Genomic DNA, 26,459 nt, shown 5'->3' on the forward strand with positions numbered 1-26,459 from the left:
TGGTGACTTCCACTCCCAGCATAAGCTTCTGTCGGAAATGGAAGAGCCACAAAACAGGACTGCTCCAAGATCTTAAGTCTGGCTGGCAAATAAAATAAGTAAGATTGCAGTAAGGGACGTTCTTCCCAAATTCTTCTCAACATGGGTGATCCAACACCAGAACAGATTGCTGAGGGAAGTTGTACAGTCTTCATCCTTGGAGTTATTCAGATCTTGCCTGAACACAACTGTGAGCAAAGTGGCCTAACTGACTATGCTGAGCATAAAGTTGGACCACGTAACCTCCAAGAGGCCTTTCCAACCTAACCCGTTTGATTTTTAGAGAGCATTTAAATGGTAAAAGAAGCAAGAAAGCTTGTTTTCTTGGAGTACACCGTGCTATGTGTTAACTCTGCGTCCAACTGCTAACGATGCTGAGAAGAGCACTTATTTAAATCAGTGGGAGCTGGTGGTGCTCGCCATCTATTTTCTTTCTCTGAAAGATCAGTTAAGGGGAAAAACTAGAGGACTCGCAGTATGTGTTGCTGCAGATGCCCAGTATTGTCTGCTGTCTGTGAACTTATCGGTAAATTGGATCCTGCTGATGAGATCCAACTATGCAACTCAGTCATTTGTGAGAAGAAACTATTCTCAGTATGATTAATGCCGTGGTTGATGATGGGGACAGAAAGCGCTTCTTTGAATAATGCCTATAATGGCATATTCCCCCGTGTGTATGTTTAAAGGAAGAGTCTATGGTTAGATGAAATTGAGGGCATTTAAGAGGCAGTTAATGACAAGTGAAAATGATAGCTAGGGTAGATTAATTGTTAAATGAATTGTGCCTGCGCTTGCTGTCATTTTAATGTGGTATCGGTCTAATTGTAAGTATGATGTTATATAGCAGGAAGGCATCAGGAAACAGTACTGTGTGCTTAGGTTCAGGTCAGAGGAGTTTAAATGCTTAGTCATCAGGTTTTTTTCTCAACTCTAGCCATCTCTTTGCTGTGGGTGTGCTGTTGTTTTGGGTGTCGTCCCCCCCACCTCTGGAGTGCCATAATCTGTATTTTGATTAATTTTGCTTTTCTAAGTTTTTCCCCATGCTTTTTTTTTTTTTGACAGTGTAATAACATATTTTCTCATAATCAGTTTAATATGAGTTTTGTTTTAACTGGTTTTAAAATGAGACACTGCTAACTTAACTTGGTCTGGAACATAGCTCATGGATTTCCCCCCCCCCCCCCCCCCTTCATTGCACTTTATGGCCAGGACTATTTATTTAACTTTGACTTAGCATGGGGCTACTTTACATTCATGCCTTCAATCTGAGTGAAGCATAAGGGAAATTATCAGGATGGACGAGGACTGAAAGCAGCCAGGCATAGGTCTCATCCTGTCATTACTCTGAAAAAATCTGCCTTTTGAATGGATTTGCAGTGATAGTGGGGAAGTGAAATGTGGCCACATATCTTTTGTTAAAGTTTAGTGGTCTCTGTTAAGACTTAGATGCACTGAGTGATTCTTAGGGCCTTTTTTTTCTGTCTAATAACACTTTTTTTTATTTTTAAAGCATTTACTGTGTTTGGAGGGGAATCAGATTGTTTGGGCCCAAGGACACCTAGAGGATGTGAGCTTTGATTGCTTTCAGCCTGCTAATCTTCATGATCCAAACTGTGCTCAAGCAGAAGAACAGTATCACCCTCTACACAGTAAGATAGCAGAAAGCCTTTTCTAGGAAGAGAGGAGGCCTTCAAATTCATCTTCTAGAAAGAGAAACTTGAATGGGGACAGGTGCAGACATAAGCAACAAGAATCTTGCTTTCCTTCCAAAGGACACTTGGTGCATGCTTTGCCCAACCCAGCAAAGTGAAAACCAGAGGTTACTAGTGACGTGGGAAACAGAGGCGATGGAAACAGCTGCTGAAACTAAAGAGCAGTTTGTAATGTGAACAAATGGGCAGAGAGTATAATGAATAAATAAAAGTTGTAAGTGAAAGGATTTCTGACACTAAAAGCACTGAGGGTCTGGGGCAGCCTTGTGATCAGTTATAATGATGCAATCTAAACTGATCTAAATCCGTTTAAAACTAGTCAGGGAAGGATTATCTTGTAGCTGAGAACGTAAGAGGATGGAGAGAGCCAGAATCCCAGACTTGCACCAGGAGGAGCCCAGGTAAGAGGTGCCTCCTGAGGTTCTCAATGAGCAACGGCTGATTTTTTTTTTTTTTTTTTTTTTTTTTTTTTCTTCCTTTCCCCCCTCATTCCCTGCCGCCCCCATCAGTATCGTTATCAGCTCCAGAGCATTACAGAGTTGGGTCAGATCAGGTTGGTCAGTGGATTAGGACATGATTCAAATAGTCTGGTAAACACCACTATAGTGTTTTCTAAAGTATAAGGCTTATAAAAACTTGTAGCTGCTTTTTGTAAGTTATTTGCTTCCTGCATCAATGATTCAGAACCTATTAGTGTTAATAGGCTAGCTGGTTCAAAAAGACTGATGCCACTCCCCCCTGTCAGTCAAGGATCACTTCTCCACTACAGGAAGACAGTAAATGTCTTCTGTAAAATTCAGGGGCTAGAATACATTAGAGATGATGAATGTGATCTCCTTAAAGGGAAATCTATTCATTTGACTTAGTGCTCTTACGATTAATTGCTTACCAGATTGAATTGCTCCATAAAACGCGTGCTACTTTATTCGATCTCTTCATGATGAGATTAGCTAGGCCATGCTGGTTCTTTGTATGTTAATTACAATGGTTTTTTCTTCTTCAATTTAATTATTAAATTGTTTAGCACAGCATGCTTTCTCCTAGCCTCGGGAAAGATGTCTGTATTTCTCTTTTGACCACTCTTATAATCTTACTGCCCTTTTCCCAGAAATATTCTGTGTTTCCTTTACAGAAGTATCACATACTGTAGAGGATACATTCTGAGATTGTTCTGTGTTTTCTTGGGTGTGCTGCTGAAACACAGTAGTGGTACTAACCTGGCACAGGTTCACTGTGCGACAGTCTGGGGCAAGGAATGAGGAACATCTGAACTGAAGCTGTGGAGCAAATTTCCAAGGTTGCCATTCAAACAGGAATTTATCTGGGTACTGAGACTCAGGTTCCTGCTTCTGTTGAAAAGTGTAAAGCTCACCAGGTGGGCAGGATGTTTGTTTTTTGTCTCACCTGAAAAAACAATGCTACAGCAGTTCAGTATTCTCTATGCTGCTGAAGTTTCAGGGCAGATTTGGAGGGGAGAGCCATGTGTGCTTGCCTCATTCTTGGAGGCCTTCTCTGTACTTACTCGCTGTATCCAAGATTTTTTTGGGGGGGGGGTTTTTTTTTTTTTGTGTTTTTTGTTTGTTTGTTGGGTTGGGGGTTTTTTTTGGGTTTTTTTTTTTTGTTTTTTTTTTCTTCTGAAAACCTGCAAAATGGAAACACAAGAAGCTGAACAGCACCGGAATTGTGGTAACAGCCTCGAGTTATTGAAGGACACCAAGAGTAAATAATTTAAGAAAAAATTAAGAAGAAACTATTTTAAGTTCTCATTATAAAACTTGCCCCAGCATTTAGGATATTAGTTCATTCTCCCTTCATCAGTCAGAGAGCTGACTACATGTACAACTACTCCCCACACGCATGCACAAATAACCCCTGTCCTTTTGCAACATTAAGCCTGGTATTGGCATATAACCTATTGTTTCCACAGCAACATTAGAGTGGCTCTACTGTAAAGTGGTTGATTTTCTTTATTTTCTTTCTTTTTTTACTATTTATGCTGCTGTACCACTCTAGATGTAATATTTAATATGCACCAACTAAACTGTTAGTTAAAATCATTCAGGTCTCTGGGTCTAAAGTGGAGCTTCTCTCTTACCCAGCTATAACATTTATTTTTTTTTTTCCCCCATTTGCTTCTCAGCTTAACCCCTCTTCCTCAGTAAATAGTGTATTATCTTTTATTGGAATTGATTCCTAAAGGCAAGGTAAGGCAAGTTTTTGTATTGATCAACTTGGTCTTTCATTTGCTGTGTATCCAGAGCTTAGGAAAAAAAAAAAGGTGTAGCAGAACTGGGAAGGTTTCAGAAAGGGGCAGCAAGAGTGACTGAAGGTTTGGAAGCAGATGTGTTACGAAGAATGTGACAATGCTTCAGGCTGGAAGAGAGATGACAGAATCTATGAGAGTTTGTAAAAAAAATATTAAATGTTGTAGAAAAGTTGAAGAGGAGCTCCAAGAAGAGTGCATCAGAATATCAGATAAGCTCAAACCAACGAGATGCTGCTTGATGCAAAACTTAGTTGAGCTGTGGAATACCTAAAAGGTTATGTGCATTTAAAGCAATGATTATACAAATTAATGGAAGAAAATTCCATCATGGATTACTGATCATACAGATATCACCTCTGCTTCACATATCATCTTGAGCTACATGTGGCTGGAAGTAAGGCTTCTTTCTGGGGCAGTATCACTTTATTCTTGTCTGCTTTTATACCTTACGCGAGCTCTCGTTTCTAGACACTTCTGAAGTCGGGACACTGAGCTGGCCTTTGCTACCTGACTCAGTATGGCAATTTTTAATGTTTACGTAAATTTTATCTGTCAGCAGCTTCTCAGGAATTGGCTATTTGCTCCAAAGCCTTTACCCCAAGCATAAGGCAACATGCCAGCTTGCCATCTTGCTGCTTTCAGGATTGAAGGATTACATTTTACTTACAATCACCCATCTAGGTTATACATGCAGTTTGTTAAAGCTGCCACTACTTTCAAGTTGAGAAGGCTGAATTCCCATGTTGGGTATCTGTAAGGGTTCATTGTTATGTGAAGGAGTCTCTAAACTGCATTTTGACTCACATTAGCTTTGTATACAGAAGAGAAGGCCTCCACGCCTTTCTGTGGCTTTCTGCTGCTGCTTGTGTGTGCACAGGAAATGCTGTCCTTGGTAAGTTAGGAGAGGGATGTCTAAGGAAGATGACTATACTTTCCTATGAGCTGGTCTCCTGTCTAGCAGCCTTTTGCTCTTTTCTGGGAGCAGCAGAGAAGTGTGTAATTTTTTGGAGCGCTGGTTGAGAGAGAAGTAGAATGAGTAACCATTGGAAGATTTTTCTTCCCTCACGATTTTATTTTAGAATTTCAGTCATTATCTTCACTCTTCCTTTTTTCTCCAGAAAGAATTCATGGAGAGCTGTCAGGATCATGAACTCATAAATCTCATGAAAGTAAAACCCGTGCCAGCTAAGCAAGGCATGATTTTAATTAAGACTAACAGGATTTTTTGTCGTCTTTTTCTTTCTTGTTAGCCCTGATTCAAATATAAGGGTTGTGAAGTAAGGTCTCCGTAAGTTCAGTAGCCTGCTGTTTGTCAGCTGAAGAAGGCTGAGTTGGTGGGACCTTTTGAGGTTTCTTTGATTTAAAAAATAAAAAACTTAAAGGCCCTAGGTTTTTTAATTTGGTTAAGGGGACAAATAGTTTTACTGAGGTGATGCAGAGCAAGGAATTGAAGACATTTAATCTGTTTTTTCCTGTTGCAGGCCACTGTTGCAAAGGAAGTTCATGTTTGATAATTTATCGTTTGTTCCTTTTTCCTTCTGACTACTACATATCCCCATGCACTGCTCTATAAATAGATGTTTAAAAGGTTCTTTTGCTGAAATCTCTGAAGACAAACTTTGATTTCACTAAATAATAATAATAAAAAACCAAACAAACCCACCCTGTCATGAATTCTCAGTGCACAAGTTAAATGGGTTAGGAAAACAAATGGATTGAGGTGGGAGATCTCTGCTGTAAGTGCCTCAAATAATGATCTCTTTTTGTGAAGAGCATTTATCTATGATGACCAGCCAAGGTGAATTAGGAGTGTTGTCTGGAAATGGGCAGATGTGAAGCCATATATCTTACTGTCATCTGCTGTCCCATGTTGGCCCAGCTGTGGACTGTATCTGTGTGGAGATGGGGGAGGGTCTTTCCCTCTCTGAGGACCTAGGGCTTTGTGGCTCAAGCTGGTTCTCCTGCCCAGTGCTGGACTTGCAGGTCTGTTCTGCTCCTCTGTCTGTGCTGCCTGCAGCAAGCACCAACTCGGCGGAGGCTGAGAAGTGTCTCCTTTGGAGTATGCTGCTGACCCGAGTGCCAAACTGCATTTGCCTCCCATCCGTTTCTTCTCCAGTCCATGGTGGCTCTGACAGGGAAAGCCATCTGTGTCACAGCTTTTTATCTTAGCTTGGGGAGGGAGTGACACAGAGCTGTCGTACTGCTTGCAGCCTGATGTTGCGATGCAGTTTAAGTGACCGATTGCACGCAAACCCAGCCCTGACTGTTGAACCCCTAAATGTACAGTACTCGGTGAAAGGCTGGGTGCTGAGGGTGCCTCTAATTCTTGACTTTCTCAGCAAACCTTTCCTTCTGTGTTACCAGTTATTCAGTTGAAAGAGTTTGCTCAGTGTGGAACGATGCTGCTGTGGAACCCTAGGAAGGCCCCATCTGCTAAGAGCTTATATTGATTTGTGTCTCAGTTTATAAAAGCCTTCAGTTCTCCTTGTGTAAATGCCATAAATAATGCAGATGTACTAGATGAAATGTGCTGTAGGAACATCTCAGAAATCATTTTGGTCTGGATTGAACTGAGCTAATCTAATCATGGTTAGGAGTTTCTCAATAGCTGTGAAGCAAAAAGTGTATTGTCTTATTCTAGCTTAATGTATTAGTCAATACACAGGAATAGGAATATAAGTATTTGAAAATGGTAATCAACTTTATAAAACGAGCTTTTAATGTTAAAATATTAAAAAACTTCATCTGAAACTAGTTGTAAATCATATATACACACACAGTGGAAGTACAGTAAAATCCAGTCCTGCGCCTGTGATTTATCTGCATAATCCCCACATTTGTATGTCTCTCTGTCAGAAGGACTGCGGCACTTCAGGGGCTATGTGTTTATACACTAAATAAATAATTTTGCCCACTCATAGCAAGCAGCCATTTTGTGCTAGCAACATTGCAGAACATATTTCAGTAGGGGACATTGATGAATAATTTGTCCTTTCGAGATTCCCTGAGCTTTAGGGCACCAAAATGTATTTCAGGTTGGACTAGATCCAGATCTGTATGAGAACTCCTTGGCAGTCTTGTAGAAGGTATACGGGAGTTTTAGAGGTGACCTGTTTTTAGAAATTTAATTGGATTTTTGCTCTATTTTATGTCAGTTATGTGTAAAGAAAGCAAAAAGGTAGAGGAATGTCATATTTGTTAGATTGGTTTTGGTTTGTTTTTCATTTGTTTTTTTTTTTCTTGTTCCATTAGAAATATCCAGCATACCAAGGCTGTGGAAAAAGGATGTTTTTTCTTCAAAGTGGTCTGTAGTCATGGCAGCTTGGGTTCTTCTCTGCATTGGAGAGATCAAGTGATGGACAGTGGTTCCTGCAGAGGAGAGAAAATGTATTTCTATGTTCATAAATTCATTCTAATCAATGTTTCCCTGGCAGTTGCTTGATGTTAGTTACCACGGTTGCAAGTTGAAGAATGTGTTTACATGCTATTAGCATTGTTAATTGAGAGGAAACATGGATACAGCCCGTTTCCAGAGCTGACACTTGTCTTCCTGTCACTTTTCCGCATTTGATGGCCCCAGAACTGCTGATGTGATCAAACAGCACATTGCAGACTACAGCTACAAGAGAATTTTGGAACTCGCTAGTTTGCTTCAAATTGTTTATCATCAAGCGCTTTGTCTTGGCTAATGCAGATAAACCATATGAACCAGGCTGCCCATCGACAGAGAGTTCTTAGGAATTTGGGGTTGTATGTCAGCATTCATTACCAAAGGAACTCCAGGTACCCAGAGGAACTTGGAGAGCTCTTGAAGACCAGCACAGGGGGAGACTACAGAAGTCGTCAAAATTGCTGCTGCTTAGACTTGGCTTTAAATTTTCCCTGTTGGTTCTCCAAGTATTGTTTGCTGACATGCACACATTATAGCTCATCCGTACAACCGGAAAACTTGTGACAGTAGAGAGAAGAGGTATTTAAGAACCTTTGTATGTTAGTTTTATAGCAGAGATTACTGAAGTTCTATGGACTTGTGAAACTCATAGTATTTCTTTTGGAGCTAGCAGTGTGCGTCAGTAACAGTGCTGAAGATTCCAAGAATAAGTAATGTGACAAAGCACTTGCATCTCCAGAAGGCAAGGTTGTTGAGTGTGCACTTCCTTAGGTAATGAGTATGAAAATAGTGCTACATAATAAACCTTTCGGTGATCAGAAAGGACATAAGAATTTCTGATAAATTTCACAAGTTACTGGAAGACTGGCAGAAGGTTAAATCTTAAAGTAGATGAGGCAGTGTGATCTGAATTGCTTTTTAACCTGTCAGGCAGTACAGTTCATGAAAAGGCAAGTGCTGGTCTGCAAAAGGAGGCTGTATCCTGAAAAGCAGCGACTTGGGAAGCATTGACTGGCAGCTTTACTCCAGGTGTCTCATGAAATGTTCAGCTAAAAAGGTTTATTTGACCCTTGAAATATGAGCAGGAGCAGGAAAGTGATTTTAGGATCATATATATTTTGTAATTTTGTCTGGTGTCTGTTTCAAAAAGTATATTGAAAAAATTGAAGAAAGGACAGAGAAGCCTCAGTTATGAAAGGCCAGTAAAAATACTTTCAAGATTTCAATATCTTAATTTTGTTAAAACAGAATCTGTGGTATACTCGAGTGTTCGAGCACCTTTGAGAAGACAAAATGCCAAAACAAAAAAGGAGCAGGGCTAGACAGTGAAACCAAATTGAAACTGCAAATTAGGTACCCGTTTTTTAATAGGTAATTAACCATTGTAGTAAACGGCAGAAGGGATTGGTTTTCTTCCCCTCTTCATAACTGAACAGAATAACTTTGTGAAAGATGCTCTAGCTAGCTACTGGCATGAGACTGCAGAGCGCAAGGATAATGTTGAAAAATGCAACAGCCTGTGATATACAGAAATTCAGATAAGCTTATCTTCTGACCTGTAGTTTCATGAATCAATTAAAGACTGGATCAAAGATCTCATTTTGCATTTAAAACTTAACAAATTCAGTCTGGATTTCTGTGCTTGGGCACAGAATGCTTGTATTTTTGCATTGAGAGAATTCTCGTCCTGTATATCAGCCTTAGACCTGCTGAAATTTATCCATGCAGCAATTAAAGAGAAGGGCTGTCCTGAGGAGTTGTTGTTCTTAAGACCACAAGACAGAGGCGAGATTCAAGATGATGTCAGTGGACTGCAAGCTTTTAATTTTTCTGCAGTTTGCAGTCACTATGGTGGCTGTGCTCAGCGAGTATGGACCAGAATGGAGGAGCTGTTCTGCATGGAAGTGTGGAGAAATCATTCACTAGCTTAACCTCCTGGTAAAAATGTCATGTTTGTAACTTGTATTTTCAGCCGTTTTTATATGGGAGCAAGGATTTTGCCCATTTTGTTTCAGAATGGCAGGAGTTTTGTACAAAGTTGTAATGGTGAAGGAAAGCTAGAGTGCTTCAGAGACTTCAGAAAGTCTATTTTTTTAATCAATTTCTTGCTTAAAAAGTAAGGTTTTTTCCTGAATTAGTTTTTTCTCAGCCTTCTATGTTTAGTTGTGGAATTGATGGACAGGAGCAGTAAATCAAGCTGGGAATTGGCCTCAAACCCATAGAAGGGTTAAATATGCTGTTTATGTCAGCAAAGTCTCTCTTTTTGAAAGTGGATACATACAGAGGAAGTGAGTGTTATTGTAGTGTTGGTCTTAAACACTGTGATCTTGAGGATGCTTGAGTCCTTAGGTCAGGATGTCAAGACACCCTTTGACAGGAGAGGTCCTGCAGCAGCCTGGCACTCTTCTAAGAGGCTTCCACCTCAAGGCATGCAGGCACTGTGCAATTTGGACACAACTGACACTTCCTATAGCAACACTATAAAGGTGGGGCAGGAACTGAATCGTAATGATACCCACCATCAGGAGAAAGTAAACTGCGCCAACCTCTGTTCCAGTGGAGCAGGCTGTGCTGAATCCTAACTCCTGCTGGAGCTGGAAGAGAACGTGACCTTTAGCAGCTAACTGTTTGACTGGAGTTTCCCTGAAATGGCTATAAACACTTAAAAGCGACGGTCTGATTGATCGTATGTTAAAAACCATTTAAGGAAAGAGGAAAGGCAGGCAATACTTGATGCGCCTCTGTTACTGGGTCATGAAGAGCTGGTCTGAGGGAGGATCTGAAAAAGCCCAGTACAGCCTGTTTTGGAGCTTTCATTAGCCGCCCCAACATGTAACTGCAGAGAATCTGTAGGGGCTACAGGTCAGACTTTGTTCTTCTCATGCTGCATCTTAATTCTGCCTGTTGAATAATGGCAGAGGTGTTTTGGGGCAGTAAGTCATTAAGGTTTGTTGACACTCAGGTTTGCCATTGCTGTTCAGGAGGTTAAGTGCTCTGTTTACTCCTGTTCTCCTGTGCCTCTTGCGTTGAGGTGAGAGGTTCTTTGTTTCTCTACTGGCTCTCCCTCTTCATCACTATGCAGAATGAAGCCTTAGAAGTTGCCTGAACATTAATTTTTCAGCCTTTCTGAGAACTGTGGAAAGTAAAGGTCAGGGAACGTACACTGGCTCCCATTAAGGCAGAATGGCATACGAACTGATCGACGAGCAGCCCTGCTTGCCTAGGATAATATGGTCCAAACTTGGTCTTGCTGTCAGCACATCCGACCTCCTGCCAGGGGCCTGTGGCCATGCTTATCTTGCAGGGACTTTTTGTACAGAGCAGTTGTACATCTCCTCCAAATGCAGAGACGCAGCCTCTGAAGGCGTAGAGATCTGTAGATCTTGAGCTGAGCTTCCTGCGCTGCAGCGAGAGGAGCCCTGCTAGAAAGGGGAGGTGAACAAGTCCTGAGTGCCTGGTGGGTCTGCTGTGTGGATGCGTGAACTGTGCAACGAAACACTCTGTGCTTGAGCCAGTGGGTTTATTTTAGAGATAGCTTGGAAAGAACTTGGATGTAACCGTTTTCCAGTGGAAGACTGAAATCAAAACACGTCTCAATATTTGCCAATTCTTATTTTGAAATATCCTCACCTCGTTTTTTTTTTTAATAGTTGGATGCTTTCAACATGAAAACTTCATTTGTCACAATTTTTCTCCCAAATCTTGTATTTCAAAGTTGAACTGAAATCTTGAATTTTGTCCAAACAAAGTTTTTGATCAATTCAAATTAAGGATAAGTATTAAATTTTCATGGAGAGGTTAAGGATCATATAGTTTCATTTGGAATTTGAATAAAGCCAGACTTCTAAATTTGAAATCCTTTATAGGAAGGGGATCTTCAACTCAGTTCTAATTTTGATCATCTGTCCTGTTGAGTATCACAATGTGGCTTGTCTGTGAAGCAAAATATAGTTCTGCCCTTTAGATAGCATTCAGGTTTGGGGTTTTTTTTTGTCTTTTTTGCTTTTTTTTTTGTGGTGTTTTTTTTTTTCTTTTTTCTTTTTTCCCCAGAGAGAGATTTATGCAGTTTTCTCTTTTTCTTACAGTAAGCATGTTGCCAAGCCTTGGCGCTTTCAAACTGATAAGTGTCGTTGCTCATTAGCATCAAATGTCGCAGCCCGTATCACTGTTGCTGTGTTGCTCAGCTAGCACATGTTGGCTATTAACGCAGCAATTAATCCCTTTTGATACTGAATGGGTTCTGTAATCGTCTGACCTGTTATTTAATAGAATAATCAAAGTTCTCTAATGACTTGCATGGTTTAATTCCTTTAGGAATCTTGACAGAGACAAGGAGATTTTGCCATGCAAGCTAACTTGCACAACACTGGAGAGCTGGTGGCAAAGAATGCTTTTTTAAATATAGTCAGGAAAATGATGACTTAAGCAAGTGCAGTGTGGGTGAAGGGAGAACGGGGTTTGGTAGGTGAACAGTAAGCAGCCTGGTTGCTTTCTGTTGCACTAGCAGGTTTTCTGCTGTGAGTTTGCCTAGTATTTTTGGAGCAAGATTTTTGCAGCGTTTTACTTGGCAATAAATGCTGTATCAGTTAGGCTAGAGCAGTGTTTGATCTGTGCTAAATTGTCAGAAATGTCTAAGCGTGTGTTTATCAATAGAGAGTAATGCTTACGCTCAGAAGGAATGCTAGCCAAAGTAATAGAAGCCATGCAATTTTTTTTTCCTCTTTAAATGTGGGGGAATCTGCACTATCACTCACAGAAACGTGCAGTAATTATTGACAATGTAAAACTTTGTAATGGTGACCTGTGTCTGTAGTGACCTGTGTCTGTGCTGTGAATGGCTTTTTTGTACTGTATGCTTGTTCCTCCATATTTCCCCAAATGGTTAAATTGAGCAGCTTTCACTTCACAGTGTATGGCAGCACTGTTGTCTCAAACGTTTCTAGTGCCAAGATGTTGCTAACACTGGTTCACGAGCAAAACCAGGGAGAAGATCCTGGCCCCGTGCGTGCGGCCACTGGTGTGGTGAGGTGAGGCAGGAACAGAATCAGTCTGCTGCAGTGAGTGGACCAGGAGAGAAGTGTTGCCTTGGTCTTTGAAAGAAAGAGCTAAAGGGAACTGCAGAAAGAGCTAAAAGGAACTGCAGAAAAATGAAATGTCTTAATACGAGTAAGTAGTCAGCACTGAGTTTTTGCCAATGCAAATGTAATAGTAAAATGAGAATTCAAGATTTCAACAGCCTTTTAATGCTCAGAACGTTTTGATGTTCGCTAGAGCAATTCTGAATCATGTGGAGACTTCCTTTTAGGTATTAGTTATTTTGCAAATAGGAAGAGCACATTTGTCTCTTAACATCAGGTTTACTTGGTTTTTCCTGCATTTTCATTTGATTATAGGTGACATTTTTTAATGTGGCCCCAATTTTGATAGCTGAACTTGGGAAGTTTTGTGGTCTTCCCCATCTGCTAAGTGTCTACAAGCCTTGTCAGCGACAACTGAATACATGGATGCTTTGTGTTTAAAAAATAAAAGGAAAGGAGGTGATAAAACACAGTCTGAGTTGCACAACTTGGAGGTCAGCCCAAGGTCTGGAAGGTTTAACTGGGGATGCTGGTTTAGGAATTGTGCAACTTAAGCTAGTTTCTTTGCGAAGCTTGAACTCTCGAAAGTTACTGCCCTATTAGAACTGATGTACCTCTCCAGTGTGTAGTTTTGTATTAGTTATTATACAGAAAATGCAAAAGCAAATCTTTAGCTCTCTTTTCATAGAGAAAAGTCCAGGCCTCCTTACGGCTTGCAGATCCTCTGCCACCTGTTTTATATCACATGTAACCGATTAAAAAACATGGCTTTTTTTTGCATTGTATTTTTGTAAGAGCCTTGAAAAACACTTTAAAACATTTAAAGCATAAAGGACATATCAGTAACAGAACACTGTAGGATGTGTGCTTTTCTTTGACTTGCTTGATAGGAAAACATCAGCATTTAACTTTGAAATGTTTGGTGCTCCACTGTGTATTGGAGACTGGAGAACCATTCTTCACTTTTGAAATAGAAAGTGTATTTCATTGGCCTTGCTTTCAGTACACCCATACAAATAACAGAGAAAAAAAAAAGTAGGTATAAATTACAAAACCAAAGCTTTGAGGGAGAGGTGAGCACAGGTATATACGTGAGGTAAGATGGTGGGGGAGAGGGGGAAGTGTGAGTATTTGAAAGGAAAATACTTTTCTCCTCCTCTGTGTGACATCGCGAAGTCACAGAGATGTGTCCTTCAACAACCAATTCAGCTGAATGGGTTTTGTCAACATCTGACTGAAATGGGGTGCAGGATAAGGATGTGCAAAATAAAAGTAAAAATAAAAAAAACCCCAACATCACTGAGGTGAATCTGAAAACCATTGGTGCGGGCAGGTGATATGAGAAGTTGCTGTTTGTCAGTTGGGCTGTGATGAGTTGACCCCAGTTCTCCTTTTGTCCTCATGCTGACCGATGAACTATGAGTGTGTGCGCACAGCTAGCGTGAAGTATGGCACTCTGCTCTGCAGTCACAATCGATTTAATGCTCGCCTGTTTGTCAGTAGCTCAGTTGATAACTTGTTCAGTTTCAATAAATCACTTGCTTCTGATCATCACCCCTTAGATATAGAGAGTTGAGATCTCGATAGAGAGTAGATATTTGTGAGATCTGCAGATATTGGGATGGAGAAAGCTTGGCTTTCAGGGAGGCGGATCTGGTTAAGGGAACCAAATAGGAAAGATGGGTACACATGAAATACTCACAGCAAAAGATTTAGGTATCTGTGATGCAATGAAGCTGTCTGCTGGTCCATAAACCAGGCTCCCTGTCTCAGGAGAACAAAATTTTCATCAACTACTGATCCTCCAGCCTTTCAGACCTGAAATAAATATCATAACAAGACTAGCATTCATTCAGCTGTAATACTGTTTGGCTCTACAGCTTTCCTTGGTTTTGAAAACCAACTTTACCTTGTTCCAAATGATGTGTGATGATATCTTTATTGAGGACACGGTATTCACTCGGGGGTGTGTGAGGTGTCATCAGAGTCCATGCTTTATTCTTGGTCCTGGATTTTGGAAGGCAAGGCATTGCTTTAGTTGCTTCCATCAGGCATTTATCAACAAATGTGATTCTCATTTACACCTGTCTGATGAGAAAATACTGTGAGATTTGCAGCATCTTGTGTTTTCAGAGGACTGGACTGTAAATAATGGATTTCAGTCAGCATGGTAGCTGGCAGTGTCTGAAAGGTTAAGATTGCAAACTCTTTCAGATTTACATGGCTGTGCAGGTACAGCCAGAGCTGACACTTTGTGTAATTAAGTTGATTAAATATCACCATGAGACTCAACTTCATTTCCTTTGCAAAGTAGGTTTGACTGCAGTTGATTCTTGCTTAGGCAACGTTCCTTCCCCCCTCTCTCATAGCGTCGTTTAATATCCAGGTACTTCACGATTAGATATTGTTCTAACCCTTTACTCGCTCAATCCAGACAGATGCTGATGCTTCAGTGCCTTTCCTTTCCCTTTGGGACTTTTGTCACAGGCACCGGTTTTACTGTGAGTCTGTAGAACAAGGTTGTGTGGTGTGACCTAGAGAGAGAGGTGTCTGTCTTGCTGCCACAGTCTGCACACAGGGTGTTCAGGGCGGCACGCGATACCCGGCGGCTCGCACCTGACAAAATGGGGGAATAAGAGCCATCTCTGCACACCCCAGATAATAGGACGGTGATGGTAAGTGTTTGCTAAGTTAATGAGATTAGCAGCCATATTCATTGCCTTTCTCGGAGAGCTTTAAAAGGTCCCAGTGGGATGGTTTATAAACTTTTTGAATTTCTCTGTTTGCTTGGTATGTTTGGAAGCTGTGTGTGCAGTCCGTATGACATTCTGCACTAAATGCAGCATCCAATAAGCTAGACTTTCTGCTTTCCTTAAAGTTAAACAGCCTATGATAAAATAGTAATTAAGATAGGAATGGGCATAAAAGTAATTTAAAATATTTCAAGTTTCGATCTCTTTGAGGTTTTGCAATGTCTTGTGTCTCAGGAGACTTGGATGGCAGTCTGTAATGTGAATTATGAAGCAATGGGTAGATGCTGACCTACTTAGAGTGCTTGCAGGGAATAAATATTTGCCAAAAGTCCTAACCAGGTCCTAACCAGAGAGGGTGGCTCTGCAAACCTGTCTGGTAAACCACTATCAAATTTTTTTTTTTTTCCCCCTACTTAATGAGAAAAGGGAACAGAAATGCATCTAGACTAGTTTCCAGTGATGCATTGGCCACATGAAAACATGCAAGTGGGTAAATTCCCTGAGTTGTAGTCTCCAAGGAGGTTTGTGCAGCTGTCCCAAAAGAGTTAACTGCTCACCCATGAAGACTTCTCTAGTTAGGAAGCCAAATGGAAGTCGTTCAGGTGTGAGGGTGGAGGTATTTGGTTTGCTTGGCTTAAATGTATGGACATGAGCTGTAAGAAGAGGAAATCCGCATATCCTGCAAGCCATGATGATACCGGGTCAGTCTCCAGCAAACAGTGAAGTGGAATGATGTGAGTTAGAAGGCACATCCTCTGCTTCTGCCCTTGAGAATGGGGCTTGGTAAAACAATGCTGAGAATTGTGAGAAGCTTGGTTGGCGCGTGTGCACTCTTTTGTCCCCTCCTTATTAAATAAATGGACTGCATATCTCGCTCTGCCATGGTGCCTGTCATTGCAATCAATAGGATTCAGTATGGCAGAACTGAACAGGTGTAGCAGGCTTATTTCTTCTGTGAAATTGCAGCAGTGCTGACTGGGATGTTTTCGGTGAGCTGTAAAGCGAGTGCTTGTGACTAAAATATCCTTTTGTCTTGGATTCTCCCCTGCAGTTTATTATTGTGTCTGGAAGATGCCTCCCTCTGTGAGTTGTGGACTTTCAACTTAATGTCAGTACTCATTAAAGTGTAGGAGCAGAAGAAATTTAACAGACTGGAGTTAAAGCACAGTAGAAGGCAGAATTTAGTGCACCGTTCCAGGGGGTTTGCTTGCTTTTAATTGATACACACAGCTTAGATATGGCAGGTATGTGTACTTTATAGCAATGCCTTGTGAACACTCGTTGCAATCATCTAAACCCTCTCACCTCCTGCCAGGTGGGGCTGTACATACGGCGTAACTCAATCTAATTGTTGCAGGCACTGAACAGATGGGGTTTTATTGTCTTGAGTGCTGGGAGTGCGTAAGAGAGCAATGCCAGCAGGATTCTTGTCCCAAACAGCAGCTTGCTGAGACACAGCTTGCTGCAGGAGGGCTGGCTTCTGCCTGGGAGTTTTGCACAGGTCTCCAGCAACCGCGATTGCGACAGCATGAGCAGGGGAAGAGGATAGGTGGTTTGTGTTCATTTTGATCTGTGTTGCGTGTGATTTACTTGCTGCCTTGTGCTTGAGCAGTTTCCGACATACCACATCGTAAAACACTCTGAGCTCTTCGCACCTTGGTGGTTTAAAACACTTTGTGGAGGTAATTGTTGTTATTCCCATTTTATAAAGGGAGAAGCTGAGGCATGTGAGAGGGTTAGGGAACTGCTGTGGCAAATCGGAGAGAAACTGGTCACTTATTGATTCCTGTTCCTGAACAACAGCCACTGTATCTCAGGTCTCCCTTTTGCAGTAAAGCAGCTTCATGGAGACAACTAAGCCTTTTCCTGCTTCTGCCTGTTCCACGCCTTCAGCATGGTACTACGAGCTTAGTGCACGCTGGACTATTTGTCCATTTCAGATACTGTCAGTTTTTATAGTGGAGGGAAAGTGAACTGGCTGCCTTTGCCATGCATTTGGCTTTATGTGATGAGGACAGGGATGCGCTCACTGCTGCCCAGTGCACTGTGCTGGTATGACCATTCAGTTGAGAAGATGAATGTGTGTGGTGGGTATGAAGTCACCCTTGATTTCCTGTGAAGGGATAAACACCAGCCAAGTGTTGCTGCTTCTGTGTTGCACTGTAGCAGGATGTAGGAAAAGGTGAGCTTGTGGTGCTGCTTTTATTGTACAAGAAATGTTTGGGTATCCCCGAGAATGTTTTACGCCAGGTGCTGCATACTGGACCTGTAAAGCAGGTGCAAAGACCAAGTTCATGCAGTGAATGATGGCTCAGCATTCCTATCTCTATAATAAGCTTTGCAACCTTTCTGTTCTTCCCTTAGCCTACTTTCAGCACCTCCAGAGTGCTTAATTTCGCTGCTCGGGACAAGAGGACAGTGTTGTCTTGTGGGACTCTGGAAACGTAGCTGCTGTCAAGCAGGAGTGGGTATTTGACAGCTCATCTGCAATAACTTGATGAGGAGAGTTTGGAGGTCAGAGAAAACGTGCTGAAGAAGTGCTGCCTGCCTGAGCGTAGTGATTTTCCTTTCCCTGCACATTGGACCCAGACCAGCTTGTTGTGACTTTAAGGCAAGCAGGGTGGTGGTCCTTGCCACGGTGGGTGCACACGTGGGCTGGAAGACGCTGAGAATTAAGGGACTGGTAGCTGAGTGTTGCTGATGCATTTCATTTGTCATGTGTGATGTTACAAGTAGTGGCAAATTAAATTGAGGAATCAATTAAATATTTTATTTTCATGCATGCCATATTGGTTTTCACAGGAGCCCTTTCCTGTCAGCAGACTCTGCATCTTCAGAAGCTGTTTTACTCAGCTTCTCTGAAGAGCAGCATTGGTTGTTTCTGTTTATCAAGGAGTAACTCTACACAGTTTTTAAAGACTCTTAAGAAACAATTTTTAAAATGTTATTTACTGGCTGGAGAGCTTACTGCAGCCACTACAGAAGCAAGCCCTGTTGCAGTAAAGATGATAGGGGGGGGAATGCAACTCACCTGGAGGTATACCTTCTCTCACCATAGCTCAAGGTGAGAGCTGCAGTAGGATGTCTGCATTTTGGGGGAAAAAAGCCCTGAGCAACTTAATAGGGCCCACATGAAGATTGCCCTGTTTCTCACCTTCCAGCCCATGTGTTTTTGAGGGCAAAAGGGCTAGTAACCGTCGCTTCAGGACTAGCCAATTGTTGCAGCCTCAAGATCGGCCAAAGTAGAAACTTTCCACCAGTCAGGGCTTTCTGGTTTGCAGAGGACAGACTGCCCTGGGATCAGTTGCTGTTGCTCTGATCATCTCTGTCCTGCAGTCTTTTCACCTCTGTATTTCTTGATCCTATCTGCCCTTCTGTCTCCTCTTTCCTGGCGTTCTACTTCTTTCTTCAGTATTCTTTTTCCGTGTTTTTTTCTATCCTTGGTTTATATCTAACTGAAGTCTTTCATGACACTCAGTAAATAACAGCACTGTTATATTTTTCTGTCACCACTGCACTTTTCTGAGCTTTCCCTGTTGTCTTGCTTTTGAGATCATTAGCTCTCTGCGGCAGAGGCTTTCTGCCACTCTGTATTTGTATGATACCTGTTACAGTGGGACCCAGTTTTACTGTCTAACACCATGATTAATACAGCTCGTACAAATAAATGATTCATTGGCACTTAGGTCCCTAAATCAGGGTGGAACACTTCATATTTTTCCTTCAATCATTTGCTTCTTCCCAAAGAAATAAATAAATGCAATAAATATGCAATAAATGCATAAATACATAAATGCAAGTATCCTAGTTGGTAATCTGAGGAAAATACAGGTTCACTCATATGTGCCTCTACATGGCTTCTGGCATCATGGTGTCTAGATAGCTTGCTCTCTGAAGAGCTGCACGAAGAAGTGATGAGAGGTGTGTTTTTTGAAAGCACTGGCATGGCTAGTGTGTAAATGGCTCTCACTGGGAGATCAAGGAATAAAGAATGCAGAGATCGCTTGTGGTCTGCCTTGGAGCACTAAGCAGTCACCTCAAGACAAGCCACTGGGAGCCAGTTTGTTAATTCCTGAACCGTTGTTTCACCTGCTGCCCGTTCAACATCCTTCCCTTGTCCGGTGAGAGTGTCACCTTGCCTGTTGGCTGCTGAGCTGTGGATCTCTCAGAGCGGGCAGTGTCCCTCACTGAGGGACTTTGTGGTGGGGAAATATGTAAGTGTATACACTGTCAAAGGCTGGTTGGGGAACTGCAGTGTTTTGTCTTTCAGTTGACACTTTAGCATTTCCTTGCTTTACAAATGCGTTGAAGATACTAGTGCTTCATGAATACCAAACACAAGGTTTTTCTTTTTTTTTTCTTTTTTTCTTTTTTTTTTTTGCATGAGCGATATGAAGATCTCAGTAGAGTGCAGAATATCACAAATCTTTTCCAAGTGCTTTAACCTCTCTTTTCTCCCTCCCCAAAGGTGCTGGCTGATATCCCAATAATCAAGGCAATCACAGTGTAAAAATAAAACACTGCCAAGGCTCAGCTGTTTGATGCTGGTGTTTGAACTAATGATGGCAAAACCGCTGTTCTGTTGTCTGTGAGGGGGAGACTGTGCTTAAAAGCTCCGGTCCCCTGCTGTCTCCAGCATCAAATGCTTGTGGAGTGGCAGCTTTGCAAAGTGAAATTCCAGCTGTTACTCAGTAGCCCAGGAGGCCAGTTGCCTAAAAGTAAGCCCCAGAGACAAGATGGATATTGAGAGATGGAAGAATAGTGGAGGCAAATCAGATGAGTTGATGCAGAAAGGCACTGTTATTGCGCAGCGGCTTGGGCTGGGTAGTGATGGAATTTCTCGTTGCAGATGCCTGAGGAGGAGCTGTACCACGTGCGAAGCCTGGCCTTCCTGGTGTATGCTGGCCAGTAAGAGCCTGGCTACACAGAGCCAGGATTGAATCCAAGCTCTTTGTGCTCCTCTGCCCTAGGCTGCCTGCAGGGTCAGGAAAACAGCTCTGCAGAAAATCAGATTGGGAAGGAGTTCTTCATAGTGAAGGAGCTCTCTTAAAACAAATTGAACAGCTGAACTTCCTCTTCTAGTTGCTGAGTCCATTTGCCTTTAGGGAAATGAGGAAGAAGACTTGAGTTCTTTCTCTTCCTTAATGTCTGTTGATTCTTACTGCAGTGGCAGCTGGTTGCTGGGTTTTTTTTTCCCTGGGTGAATCCCAGCTGTGATTGCAGGTGCTGCTCCAGTAGCTCAGATCCGAGCAGGGACTTGGGAGCAGGCAGCCCGTGTTGAAGTGCTTCACAGCAGTGGATACAAATGAATGCTAAATCTGTTCCCTGGTAAATGCTGGAACCATGTGAGTGCAGTGAACCCCTCCGAGCTGCCAAACCTTCTGTCAAGCCAGAAGTTAAGTTGTTGTAAATCTGTGTTCCCTTTTCTTTCAATAGCTTGTAGTGTGTCCTGTAGGAGTGTAAATATGACTCCAGCCAGGCATGAAACATGCAACTTGAAAGCCACAGTGTGCGAGAGGCTGGGTAATGGAGACTGTGATTGTAACTCACAGGAGCTGCTTCTCTGGTTGAGTTGAAATGGGAAGAGTCTGGGCATGTCTCTGCCCACCTGCTTGCCCCTCTCCGGTGCGAGGAAGGGTATGGGAAGCCTGGCAGGGGCCCCGCTGAGTTCACTTTACTGATGTAACCATCAAAGCTGGCAAAAGTGCAGAAGCTCCCCTGTGCTAAGTGAGTGTCCCTGTGCATGGACTGCATCTGGTGTATTCATGAGGTGTGTGGCTGGGAATGTTGCAGTGAATCTGCAGATTTTGTTTGGGTGGTTTGTTTTGGTTTTTTTTGGTTTTTTTTTGTTTTTTTTAACTCTTCTCCCACTCCCCACCCCTTCCATACTGTTTGTTTTTTTTTCTTTATCTGTGTATTTAAAGGAGTAAGGATGCTGCCAGGCAGGTTTTCTTTCCACTGGCTCTGATTGGCACCACTGAATATCGCTTATTCCTGGACTCGGGCACCAGCTCTTTGCTGTGATGAGGTCTGGAGAAAGCAGCTGAAAGCTCTTCTGCAGGAGGAGGTGTGGGGAGGAGGGAACCCATTAAAGTGCAACAGAGGGAGCTGGAGTGAATTTTCATGCTGATGAATATGAGTGAAAGCCCTGACTGCTGCTGTGGTGTAATTTGGCCAAGCAAGTGTTCTCCAGGCACAGTCAGAGCACATCTGTGCCAAGCACTGAGATGGGCTGTTCTGTGAGGAGCATTTACCTCTGTGGTGGGTCTCATGAGTAATATCCCAGCTAGACCAGTTGCAAACTCTAGCCTAGGGGGATTTTACTGTCTTGCCATTTGTCTTCTCAGCTGCACCTGACAAGCAGAGGAGAGGCTGAGAAAATATTCCAGCTGCAGTTTGATTTTTTTTTTTTCCCTATTATTATTTTACTTTCAATTTTAGTTTTCTCAAACCTACCTCTAGATCCCCACCTAGAAGGGAAGGGGAGGGGAGTAAGTTGGTGCAGGCAGTGAGAGAAATAAGGCGGGGAAGTAGGAGTGATCAGTGTTTCTGCTGCTGCGTTTGGGACACTGACATCAGTTATTTCTAATGATCTAAATGAGGGCTGAGGACTAAAGTCATTATGGGAAGAAGTCAAAGTAGTGGCTGCAGTGATGGATGATTACAAGTAAGAGCCAGCTACAACATTTTAAACATAGTGGAGATCCAGAGCAATAAACCATCAGCTTCAATGCATCAGGCAACAAAATTCTGTAGAGCAAGATGTCAGATGATGACAATTTTGGAAGTGATGAGGAGATGCAATTCCTGAACAGGATGGGGCAGCGATGGCCAGGTTTGCTGTGTCTCTGCTGGACCACGGAGCAATTTGCAGCCAGTTCCTGGCAAGGCAGCGAGCACAGCCGTGTATCTGCTGGGACAGATGCACCCATGCGTAGAGCAGTGCCTGTGCTTGCAATTTCCAGTGAGCCTGTGCCTAATGTGCATTGGTCTCTCAGCAGGAAGCGTGCCTTCGGCAGAGCAGGCAGTGCAGTGTGGTGAGGGACAAACTACTTTTTGCAGGACTGTGGCTCCACATGTGCTGACGCAGACTGGTGGGGAATTTCTGTTGCATTCCCTAAGCTGTTCCTGAAACTTCTGAACATTTCCCTCCTTTGTTTCAGAGCCATCATCAATCACTTCAACCCGAAGATAGAGTCTTATGCTGCAGTGAATCACATATCACAGCTCTCTGAAGATCAGGTAAGCTGGGTTTGCAGTGACCTTCTTCATGTTGAATTCTGGAATACAGGCATTTGGCAGTGCTCACTGGGACTGATAATGTGGCAGCAGTGTGAGGGGTGAAGGCAAGACTCTGGTGTTCCTTGGTCAGATGTGGGTGAGAGGAAGAGAAACAAGGCTTGCTTTAGCCAATTTACGATCACATGCAGATGTCTTGGTCCAGCAAATGCAGAAGGATGGTTGAGAATGATGAAAATATGCAGCATTTTCAGCAAGCGTGGATGGAGACTGTGAGGATGCTGGCACTTAGAGTGGGGCAGGAAGTTTTTGGCAGTGAATTTAGTTATCGGAGCACTGTTGGGCATAGCTTGATTTTCTGTGATAGTGGGGAATTGTAACTCAGGCAACAGTTGGTAGAAATTTTCTAGGGTAATTGCATTCAATTGCCTTAGATTTTGAAAAGAGAAGGTTTTTAATAAAGAGGGTGATAGGGTTAGGTTTCCCTTCCTTAATTTGACCTGGTTTGCTCTCTTCATGTCCTGCTTGTATTGCATAAATGTGTAAATGTGGCTTTTTGAAAATAGGCTACTGTGCATGGTTTCAGGAAGGGGCGAGATGGCCCATTTCCCAAAATAAAATATCAGGATTATATGTTAATCACTCTTGGAGAGGTAAATTACTCTGGGGGAGGCTGTGGTGGACAAAATACAGAGCTGCCATGTGAGCTGGGGGCAACATCCCAGACATAGCTGTGTCAACACCTCTGGACCTTCTGAGAAGAAATTGTGTATGCAGTCTAGGACAGACCTTGTTTGTGTCACCTTGGATTGTCCTTCCACTGGATGGGATCCCATGCTTGTGCCTCTTAAAAGGTCCTGACTGTATCTTGCTCTGCAATTCATTTCTCTTTCTGCCCATGATATTTTTACTTATTACTTGATTATACCCTTCCATGCCTCCCACTGACTCTTTCATTTGTTATCCCGCTTGGTCTGTAATATGGAACACTCCGAAGTCTCAGGTTGAATACTCTACTAGTGCAGTGGGGAAAAAATGTGGACCCTACTGCTTTTTATTCTCTTCTTCATATAGCTGGATAGAAGAACACTGTTTTTAATTCATTCAGTTTTTCTGTATTGTTCTGCCTCTGAGAGTCACTGTACCCACAACTATGCTTTGTGATGGTTCATATTATGAATCCTCATTCATTGATGATACACTGATTGCATCAACCCAGGCCTCTTAATAGACAAGCCTTTGATAGCCCAATTTAAAACTGGGGGCTTTGATAGAGGGGAGTTTTGCATAGTTTTTGGGTTACTCTGAGAAAGAAAATGAGGTTTTCACTGGCAGCTCTGTGTAGTGTTCATCCCCCAGCAGTTCACGGAGGTCAGGTTAAATCCTTTCTTCCTCCTGTGTTATTCTTTAAATAAAATCTCTAGCAGCAGGCAGATAATGAAATCAGTGCTGATGCATGGAGCATTTTGAGGAAGATGATTAGGAAGTTGAAAGGCAGTTAGATTTCTCTTTTTTTCTTTTCTCCCTTCATGCTTTCTCTCAACATGGGGAGAACATCAAACAAAGCAAAGCAATAATAGGCCCTGGTGAACTGCAGAGAAATAACAGCGATGTCACTCTGGTGAGGGGCTGTGGCCTCAGTGAAGGTGTTTAGTAAGCGCTCTGCAATTTACTGCTCAAGGAGGGGAGGGATGGAGGTTTTCTGCCTCCACTTTCAATTAGCCAGTGACCTCAGATCTGTGTGTTGGACTGCGGTTCCCCCTCCATCAGCAGCTGTCCCACATGGTAAGTGCATGAGAGGTAATGGCAGATGGCCGAGACCAAGGCCAGGGGCTGGTTTTTGTGGGGTAACAGAATTTGTTGCTTTCATTCTGTATTAGCTCTTCAGCATGGGGTGGGAAGTCACGCTTGTCTTTTGGCTGCTGCAGTCTCTTTTTTTTTTTTTTTTTCTTTCCTTCCAGCTGTACCTTTAGTTTTTACATGTGTGTTCAATTAATTCCCTTTCTCTTCGTAAGTATCTTCTACACAAAATCCACCACCCTCCTTTATAGCCCTATTTTTTTTTAAGTGTACCAGATTGAAATATCTAGTGCTGATATTTAATGTGTGTATCCACACACAGATACTACATTTGGGACTGGTCATTCTCTCCTTTGAGTAATTTCAATAGTTTCAGGAGATTTATATTTCTTTACTAGAACATTTGTTTTTACAGTTTTGAGGATCAGTCTCTTTTAATGAAGAATTTCCTTCCCAGATACCAGCCTTTGGCCAGATTCTTATACGGCTGCACATACTCCTCTGTGGTACCGGAGAATCTCCTGTTAGGCTGGCAGGCATGGCTCTGACATAGCTCTGTCTGCAGAGGAATTTCCAGCTGCTCTGAGTTGCTTCCAATTCGCTTGAACCTAATCAGCTTGCAGACTCTTATACTTGAGCCTGTGTCAAACTTACTGTGCTGCTCCCTGGCTGTTCTGGCACCCTGTTAATGTGTTAGATAATTTTTTTAATTTCTTTTTTTTTATTTTATATTTTTAATATCCTTAGAAGTAGCTAAGTAATCAGCTGGAAGAGCTTTTTCTCTATCTTTTCCTTTTCCTAATCCTATTGAAGGCTTTATTACCTTGTTAATCACTAATGTCCGTTTATTACCATTCTCAGTCTGTCACTTCAGTGCTTTCTCCTTTTTTATTTACAAGCATTAATCTTAACATTATTGCATGCTGAGGGGATTTGTAGGCTCTTGAGAATGATGGCCATGGGATTGTTTTAAGGATAGACAATACCACGGTATATCTTCAGCCCTGAAGATCTCCAGGAACCACAGTTTGGATATACAGATCTGTGCTCTAGCCAGGTATATTCACAAGACTTGATGGTACTGCTTTGCTGACTGTTGTGGGGTTTATCCAGTGTTCACATCAGAAATACTGGGAAGAGACCTTTTTCTTCCCATATTCTCTTGAGCAAAGAGTGGGAGATTCCCAGTGGCAAGCAAATGCCAGGGATTTGACAACGAGCCATCTCAGTCTATCAACACCATATGATCCTTGCCAGTGCCATTCTGCAAAGAGTCTACTTGCCAAAGTAAACTGATAATCCTTCCTAATTGTTAGCTATTTTGACCTTGCTGTAGTTCCTCACCATGAAACAGGAAATGTCTTAGCCGGTTATTGGCATCTTCCCTCACTTGCCAATTTGTTAAACCTGACTTCAGTGTTAATTTGTGTTTTTGTGGTATTCTCCCTCTCAACATGTTTGGCTCCTGTCTGCATGTCCTTTAAGGAACTGAAAGATGCTGCACAAAGATAGGGTTGGCCATGAACTGCTAATGTGGTTTTAGCTTTTCCATGCAAGTGATTATTCCCATGTCTTCAAAGATGTTGCGGTCCCTTCTCAAGTCAAAGGGCAAAATAACCTTCTGTGAAATGAATTCATAGGCTTATCTGTACTCTCCAGATGACCGAACTGCCTTGTACTTAATACATTGGAGGCAGTAGACTTTCTCTGTGCCATGTCTGATCTGAGAAGCTCCCAACGTGTTTTCTAGCAGAAGCAGTTGCAGAGAACAGGGTCAAGGCAGTGAGAAAACAGTAACACAAGAGTTGCTCCAGAAGGGCAAACGCAGACAAACAGACTGAAAACACAGGGCATGAATGACCTGGATGGGGTCTCACATCTGCCTTTTCTGGATGTGAAAGCTGTTTGTAAGACAGCAGCTCTCTGCCTGATGGTGATGTAGCACAACTACTCTAGAGAGGCTAAAGTGAGAGGAACTTCTGGTGAAATCTGCTCTGAGCAGGACTGTCTTGTGGTGCCTTGCATACCAAGGAAGTCTTGTGCCAGTTAGCAAAATTACTCACTGAAGTCTCATTTTCTTTTTGGCACTTGTTCTCTCTGTGTTTTCCACTCTGAGGGTCTTAAAATTGAGGTGGTAGTCATGTAGGACTGATGCTTGTTAGTCAGGAACATCTGTGTTCT

At 42.4% G+C, this 26,459-nt stretch overlaps 1 protein-coding gene across 6 annotated transcripts in view; it reads left to right on the forward strand.

Annotated features, from left to right (window-relative positions):
* Positions 1–26,459, forward strand: part of ARMH3 (armadillo like helical domain containing 3) — a 125,783-nt gene that overhangs the window by 69,555 nt on the left and 29,769 nt on the right. For all 6 annotated transcript variants that reach the window (XR_015259027.1, XR_015259028.1, XM_086751778.1 and 3 more), the window contains one exon: positions 22,403–22,481. Coding sequence is in view for 4 of the 6 variants with exons in the window: in XM_086751778.1 (XP_086607904.1) it covers positions 22,403–22,481 (79 nt within the window). In the remaining 2 variants the exon portion in view is untranslated. The remainder of the gene's footprint in view (positions 1–22,402; positions 22,482–26,459) is intronic.

Source organism: Chlamydotis macqueenii, chromosome 7, assembly GCF_036417535.1.
Source record: "Chlamydotis macqueenii isolate bChlMac1 chromosome 7, bChlMac1.mat, whole genome shotgun sequence".
Taxonomy (NCBI): Eukaryota; Metazoa; Chordata; class Aves; order Otidiformes; family Otididae; genus Chlamydotis; species Chlamydotis macqueenii.